The sequence below is a fragment of the Astyanax mexicanus genome, chromosome 18 (assembly GCF_023375975.1).
Source record: "Astyanax mexicanus isolate ESR-SI-001 chromosome 18, AstMex3_surface, whole genome shotgun sequence".
In the NCBI taxonomy this organism is placed as follows: domain Eukaryota; kingdom Metazoa; phylum Chordata; class Actinopteri; order Characiformes; family Acestrorhamphidae; genus Astyanax; species Astyanax mexicanus.
In genome coordinates, this window is record NC_064425.1 from 26,583,105 (window position 1) to 26,590,931 (window position 7,827).

The window sequence follows — 7,827 nt, forward strand, 5'->3', positions numbered from 1 at the left end:
ACCGGATTATAAGGTGCGCTGTAAATTTTTACGAAAATTAAAGGATTTTAAGTGTGCTTTTTCAACCATGGGGCACCGGAGAGGGTGATTGGCCCCTTTCTCCACTCACCCTTAATTCCACCAATGATGTAAGGCCTCCTGCACTGAATGTGGATGTGATTTCTGCTAGATTTTCTTGTCTGTTTGCATAGATGATTCTAATGTGATTCGGCTGGTCGAGATTATTCCCACCCACTGCACTGTCCACTGCTGGTGATAATACCTTCTAAGATGTGAACTCCTGATACTCATGTGATACTGTGGAATGAGGAGTGTTAAATATCCACATAACTAGCAAGAAAGTAAATGTGCCACCCATCTGGCACCCACTATCAGACCTCACTCCAACTAAGTCATTTTAGTTAATTAGTTGTTTTCTGCTAATACTACTGATTTTTTTCTCAGTTTCTACTATAAGATGAAATCAATTCAGAATCAACAAATAAGGCTTAAATTCAGTCAAGAAAATTCTCTAAAGAGAAAAGAGAGCAGGCTCTTCATTCAAGTGATCAAAGCACTGAATATCTAACAAGTTTTTGTTTTTTTATATTATAGATTTTTTTAAACCTTCCAATTATTTTTTTATAAATTACATGATAACATCTTACAACTTATACAGGTGTTAGCATTCCCAAGCCGTTACGTAAGGTAACACTTTTTGGTCAATTTGATATACTGCTATTACATGACATTTTTGTATGTCAGTGTAGATTATTTTTTTGACCTTTAGAAACCTTTGGTGAATTCTAAGTATTCTATGTTACATTAGGCTCACTTCTGTTTCTTTTTTTTCCTTTTTGCTCTGGGTGGATTATGCATTAGTAATATTCATACTTCTACTTTTGTTGTTATCCGTTTTGATATCCAGTGTCAACCAGAGGAGGATGTGTTCCCCTTTTGATTCTTGGTTCCTCTCCAGGTCTCTTCCTTCTTGATCTCAGGGAATTTCCTTGCCCCTGTTGTCTTTGGCTTCTTTGCTTTTATCTCTCCAAAGATGCTTTGTGACAATGTTTTTTTCAAGAGGGCAGTATAAATAAACCTGTCCTTGAACTGATCTGAAAGAGGAGCACCAGGGAGTCTGCTTGGGATTTTTTTGTTGCTTTCCTATAAAAAGTTTTATTCATAACTCATAGGCTCTGAGTGTATGTTTTTACGCCATTTCAAATGTGTTTTATTTTTTTATGTCTAATAGAGGTTCCTCACTCTAAAGAACAACTTCTGGCCATTCGGTACAATATTTAGTGCAGCACTGTTGTACATGGTAAGCCATTTATACGGATACACTTAAATAAAATGGGATTGGTTGGTGATATTAACTTCCTGTTTGTGGCACATTAGTATACGAGAGAGGGAAAACTTTTCAAGTCCGCCATTTTCGATCCAACTTTAGTTTTTTTTCAATGGAAATGGAATGTAAAAAAAAATACAATTTCAAATCTTTCAAGCCAATTTCAAGCCTAAAATGTGGCAAAAGGTTGAAAAGTTAAAGTGGGTTGAATACTTTTGGTATTGTACTTATTTCATGTGATTTTTTAAAAATAATTTAAATATCATTTTTTTTATTAAGGTGTACATATCATAGCAATTAGATACCTCTCCATTTTTTGTAGGTGGGAAAACTTGCAAAATCGGCAGTGTATCAAATACTTATTTACCCACTGTGTGTCTAGTAGTCACTTTTATCTGGGCTAATAGCTGCGCTGAGCAAGGCTGGAGCATGTTGTTTTTATTAAATTTAAATTAAATTAGTTTCTGATGGTAATTACATAATACTTAGCTTTTGACATTGTCTGGTCTTTGTGCACAGTACAGTGCATAGTCCTAAATATTAAAACCGTAAGATATATAAATAACACTCTATTTAATCTTTTTTTTCTGTTGCTTTTTCAGGTGGATGTAGTTCTCCCTCAAGGTAATACTCAAGCTGAAACAGGCTGTGTCAGCAGCCCCCTTCCCCTGCCAGACATCACCCTGAGCCAGAACTCTAGGCTGAGTTACTCCATGCGCCGCCACAAGAGTACAACTGACCTACCCTACGTCCTGCAGCGTGGCTACACCCGCAACCAGAGGATCAGCATCTGTAGCCCTACCGCAGCCGAGCTGGCCCTGCTGAGGCGCTGCTCGCTGTTCGATACGGCTGGTCGCCCATGCTGTCGCCATGCCCTCAGCGTACCAAACATAGCCAGCCCAAACTCTAGCCCTATGCGGAGTGCCACAGCTACGCCATCCCGCAGCGCACTGTGCACCCCAGTGCAGGAGCTGGAGGCCAACACCAAGGCACGCAGCAAGCTGGTGGAAACGGAGAGCGCACAGACACCGACTTGTACACCTGAGGAGCGCGATCGGCGGCGCTACGTCTCCAAAGATGGCAAATGCAGAGTGGACCTGGCACACATGGCGGAAAGAGAGCGCTTTCTGGCTGACATGTTTACCTCCTTTGTGGATCTCCAGTATCGGTGGTTTCTCTTCGTTTTCATGATGTGCTACACAGTCACCTGGTTCATCTTTGCAGGACTGTACACACTCAATGCCTTCCTGCGGGGAGACCTCGAGCTTCCACCCAACAGCGCCAGTGATGTTCCTTTGGGGCGCGAGGTGTGCTACCCCAATGTAGATGGCTTCGTTTCAGCTTTGCTCTTTTCTGTGGAGACCCAGCGCACCATTGGCTATGGTGCACGCACTGTCTCTTCCAGCTGCCACGAGGGTGTTCTCTTGGTCATGGCACAGTGCATTGTAGGCTCCATGATTGACGCACTCATGGTGGGCTGCATGTTCGTCAAGATCTCCAGGCCCAAGAAACGCGCTGAGACGCTCCTCTTCAGCCGCACCTGTGTGGTGTCCAACCGGGACGACCAGGTTTGCCTTATGTTCCGCCTTGGTGACCTGCGTGAGAGCCACATGGTGGACGCCAAGGTGCGAGCCAAGTTAATCAAATCTCGCCAGACAACGGAAGGAGAATTCCTTCCCCTCCAGCAGTCTGAGATTGACTTGGGTTATGAGACTGGTTCAGACCGCCTGTTCCTCGTGGAGCCACAGGTCATCCAGCACACTATAGACTCCAACAGTCCTTTCTGGGAGTTAGGGCCTGAGCAGCTGCGTAAACAACAGTTTGAGATCATCGTCATCCTGGAGGGGATCGTAGAGGCCACAGGTGCGTGGGTTAATAGCATGAATCATTTAAAACAGTGGTCACCCATGCTGTTCTACCTAAAGATCTAGATTTCTGCAGATTTCCCCCAACCCTCTAAAATATTACATTAGCTTATTCAGATTTCTGAGGTCAGTTAATAGGGCAACAGGGAAGAACTGAGACAGTTGCAGATGTGCCAATTCAATCATAAACATGGACCTACAATCATGAATGATGAATCTGGCCTTCCAGAAACTCTCCATGCATTTTTGAGCTGGATGGAAAAATGCGTTCGTAAATGAAAGTAGATCTTAAAAAGCAGGTTTATTTACAACTGACTTGAATAAAAAGTTCAGTTAAATAAGCTTCCTGACAAACTCTCAACTAAAGAGTTTAGCCCACACTTGTGCTGTCTTGGTGCTTTATCTCCACAACAGAACACAACACTGAGCCTCCCACAGTCCAGTATGACAATATCAGCCTTGTTCAGCAGACAACATCAACCGCACACGACCCACGAGAGAAAGTGTGCGGGTTCTGGTTCCTGTTCTGAACGATCTCTTGAGCGGTTTACGATAAGAATTTGATCCGGTCTCAATCCGACCCGACTATCAAATAAACTCCTCAGGTTTGAGCTAAACAACTGTTCAAGTGTAGTATGACCATATATATTAGCTAGATAATTCCTAAAGATATGAACAAACGCTGTGTCTTCTGCTGTTTTTAGCATAAAAGCAGCTTAACACTGCACAAATATATGTGCTGGTTTGGAACACCGAATTTTCTTGCTGTATATGCTCTATATGGGTCGGGCCGAGATTTACCACCACATTCCTCGGGCCGGGTCGGGTCAGGCTCCAGAAAATAGTCCGAGATGTAGGCATCTGTTTTCTAATTCTAATGAAATAGCGAAAACTGAAAGTGAAAAAACATTTGTGTTAACTGAATCTAATAAAAAAGGTAATTAAAAGGAAAAAACATAATTAACTCGAACTGTATTGTGTGTTTATAAAACTAACTAAAACAAACTGAAATTACTGATAGAATACCCTCATTTTCGTGTTTAATTTATTTATAAGCGCTGTGGTACAGCGGAGTTGTACAGCGGGCGGTATTGTGCCGATTCTGTTTGCGAAGCGAAGTCGGATTGAGCAGGGAGTCTTTACCTTTACCTGTGAGTAGCTCATACCAGAACACGCAAATCTCTCTCTATCTCTCGTTTCTTAGATTGATCTCTCTGATGAGATGTGTGAAAACTAATAAAAACTAGCAAGCCCACTCTAAAAACAAATTAAAACTTACTGAACTGTAGGAGAAAAAATAAAAACAAACTAAAATTAAACTATAATAAAAATGAAAAATGTAATCACGTAGCTCTGGGCGCACGTGAACGCATCCGCATTTGACTTGCAGCACTGTGTGTAGCTGTTCTTAAAAATCATTTTAATTAAATAATAGTTTTATGCTATGTTACAGTGTTAATTAACATAATTCTAATTATTTCGCTCATTCAATCAGCCCGTAAACAGCCAGTTTAGGGGGCGGATCGGGTCGGGCTCGGGCAGAACGTGCACGGGCTCGGGCTGGGTCGGGTCGGATTTTTTGGGCCCGATCTAAGATCTAGTTGTGAGGTTTGCTGCGTTTATGAGAGAGAACTGAGGGAGAAGATGCTCCAAGTAAACAAACCCATCACCCTTTGGAACAGAAATACAGTACAAACTAATGGAGTGAAAATGCCCTTAAAAAATGCCCTTTTAGTGCAGTTAAAGGGACACTAAAAGCCCTGATTTTTTGCTGACTTCACCCTCAGCTCAAATTTGAAAAATACAAAAAAATGGGAGGGGTAGTTTGGGAGGAGCACTGGGTGATGTATGGGTTTAGGGGCGGGGCAGGAGGGAGAGCTAATTGGCTGAGCTGTAGCAGCAGTGTTTCTCTGATAGCTGTAAGACGAAGATGGTTGGACGGCAGCAGATTTGCAAAAAAATATTAATGCGAAGGGATACATTTCTCACTGCTTTTAACCTCAGTGCTAAAAGCTCTATAGACATTAGGCAGAAAATGTTTTATGAACCATCGTTTATCACTGAATAGAATAATCAGTCACTCTGATTCTGTTTCAAGGGACATTCCTGTTGGCTTTGCAGAGAAAAAAATCTTTAAAAATATTTATTTACCTCTTGTGGATACCACACTGTTTTTTGGAAAATACCCTTGAAACTGGGTCATTCTCCAAAAATGAGCCTGAAGCACACAGGTGTCATTCTCCACCTCCTCTAGAGCTTCTTTTTATACTTCTGCATTTTAAACTTCTATTTTTTTAAGCAAGTACAGAAACACAGACCCATGAAGCACATGTGAATGTAGATTGTGAATGAGTCTGTGATAAAAAAAAAAAACTCTGTACGTCTAGATCTGATTCTCTGCACATTTTGCACAGAAAATTCCTTTATTTTAACAACCTCATAGGGACTGTGTCAGATCTCCCAATCTAAAACAACATTAAAACTATTATTTTTTTTAAGCATGTATCTGGGTAATGTAATTCAGGGCTGCTTTTGTTGTTTGTGGCAATGTTTCTCAGTCCTGATCCTGAACCAAGCCTTTCACATTTATTGTTTTCTTAACTCCCGAGCACACTTAACTTAATGAATCAGCTCATTAACAAGTCTTTCTGAAGCTGAAGTAGGAGGAGTGTTAAAGGGGGGGACCACTAACATGTGCAGGACAAGGTGCTGTCGATACCAGGCATTAGGCTCACTTATACAGCTCTTGGGAAAAAAAAAGATACCACTTAAAAATAAGTAAGGAGGAGAACATGCCAACTGTGGTTACAAATCAGGGTTATTCCATCAAATATTGATTGAATTTGTTTTCTTTGCATTATTTGAGGTCTAAAAGCTCTGAATATTTTTTGTTATTCCAGCCATTTCTCATTTTCTGCAAATAAATGCTCTAAATGACAATATTCTTATTTGGAATTTGGGAGAAATGTTGTCTGTAGTTTATAGAATAAAACATTTCATTCAAACATATATCTATAAATAGCAAAATCAGAGAAACTGATTCAGAAACTAAAGTGGTCTCTTAATTATTTCCAGAGTTGTATATTAAGCAAGGGGAGACATTACCATTACCTACTGCTGCTACAACAACAACTACCACAATTACTACTACCTACTACTATTACATAACCACTGTTACTACAGTTTCTACTAGTACTATTACTATTCTTATTAGTAAAATAAAAACAGCCAGCTCTTCCCAAACACACTGTTTGTGTTCTTAACATTTCAGGAATGATGTGCCAGGCTAAGACATCCTACATCGAGACAGAGCTTGAATGGGGTGCTCGTTTCGAGCCGTGTATGACCATGGAGAAAGGGGCGTTTCGAGTGGACCTGCGGCGGTTCCACAGTACTTACCCAGTGCCTCTCCTCCTGTGCAGCGCACATGAAGCTCAACAACTTCAGATGCTCCAGGCTGGACTTGAGCTGCCTGGGTCTTATAAAGAATGTGGAGAATGTGTTGTTGATGAAGAAGACCAGGAAGAAGAGACCCTTCGGGCACAAGAGACACGTGTGTTCACTATTGACAATATTCAAGAGCTAAACGAGTCAGATTCCCATTAGCTGAATGATGTAACTGCTATGTGGACATCACGATCGGTCAAGGCTCTGAAGTTGAGCTTGGCCAAAGTGAGGCCTGTGGTCTTTTAGTGTCGATTAACCTTCTTTAGATTTTTTTTTTTTAACAAAATCAATGATATAGATATATTAGTTATATTTATGGCATAAGACCTGTAGAGATCCTGCATTCTATATGATTAGCAGCTGTAGGATACTGTATAATCAGACTGCCACATATTCAGCACAGTTGTATCTGAAGTTTTGGTAATTTGTCAGGTGCTGTGCACAACTGACATTACATTAATTATGTAAATTACTTACATGGTACAGGGTATACATATAGAGAGTAAGTATGTGTAGCTTATAGTGAATATATACTATATTTTATGTATATGTACATTGCAGAAAATAAATCTTTGATACACTGCCAGTTACAGCACACTTAATCAATCGAGAATGAGTACAACCCCAAGAACAACATCGCAACCGAGAAACAGGGGTGTGGAAACATCATACTTTGGGGGTACTTTTCTACAAAGGGGACAGAATTTGGACAACAACCCCAAACTTGGTCAAGAACAGGAAATATCTGGCCTCTGTTATTGCAAACAAAGGTTTTTATTTCATGCAATAAAAAGCTATTTTTCATACAGTGTGATTTTCTGGATTTTTCTAAGATTCTGTCTCTAACAGTTGAAGTGTGTCTAGGATACAAAATGGGGAAAACTACAATTAAATACTTATTTTCCCCACTGTATTTTTTATAGATTTGCCACAGGGTGGCTCGGTGGCGCAGTGGGTAGCACTTCCGCCTCACAGCAAGACAGCTTGGGATCGATTGCCAGCTGGGTTTTTGGAGTTGGCACGTTCTCCCCGTGTCTGCCTGGGTTTCCGCCAGGTGCTCTGGTTTCCTCCCACAGTCCAAAGACGGCACGTTCAGGCTAAATGGATGTCGGATAAAATTGCCCCCTAGGTGTGAGTGACTGTGTCTGTGTGTCTGTCTGCCCAGCGATGGATTGGCAGCCTGTCCAG

The 7,827-nt window shown here is 41.1% G+C and overlaps 1 protein-coding gene across 1 annotated transcript; it reads left to right on the forward strand.

Annotated features, from left to right (window-relative positions):
• Positions 1-1,940: 1,940 nt before the first annotated feature.
• Positions 1,941-7,399, forward strand: si:ch211-113j13.2 (G protein-activated inward rectifier potassium channel 3). The gene is made up of 2 exons (XM_022663985.2): positions 1,941-3,190; positions 6,464-7,399. Exons 1-2 carry the CDS (start codon positions 2,041-2,043, stop codon positions 6,796-6,798), a joined length of 1,485 nt encoding a protein of 494 aa, XP_022519706.2. The 5' UTR covers positions 1,941-2,040; the 3' UTR covers positions 6,799-7,399.
• The last annotated feature ends 428 nt before the right edge of the window (positions 7,400-7,827 follow it).

What these genes read in the sequence shown, in the direction of transcription:
- si:ch211-113j13.2 (XM_022663985.2), top strand. Translation starts at nt 2,041, where the DNA reads ATGCGCCGCCACAAGAGTACAACTGACCTACCCTACGTCCTGCAGCGT. An exon ending in GGGGATCGTAGAGGCCACAG is followed by an intron (nt 3,191 to 6,463) that starts GTGCGTGGGTTA and finishes TTAACATTTCAG; the next exon opens with GAATGATGTGCCAGGCTAAG.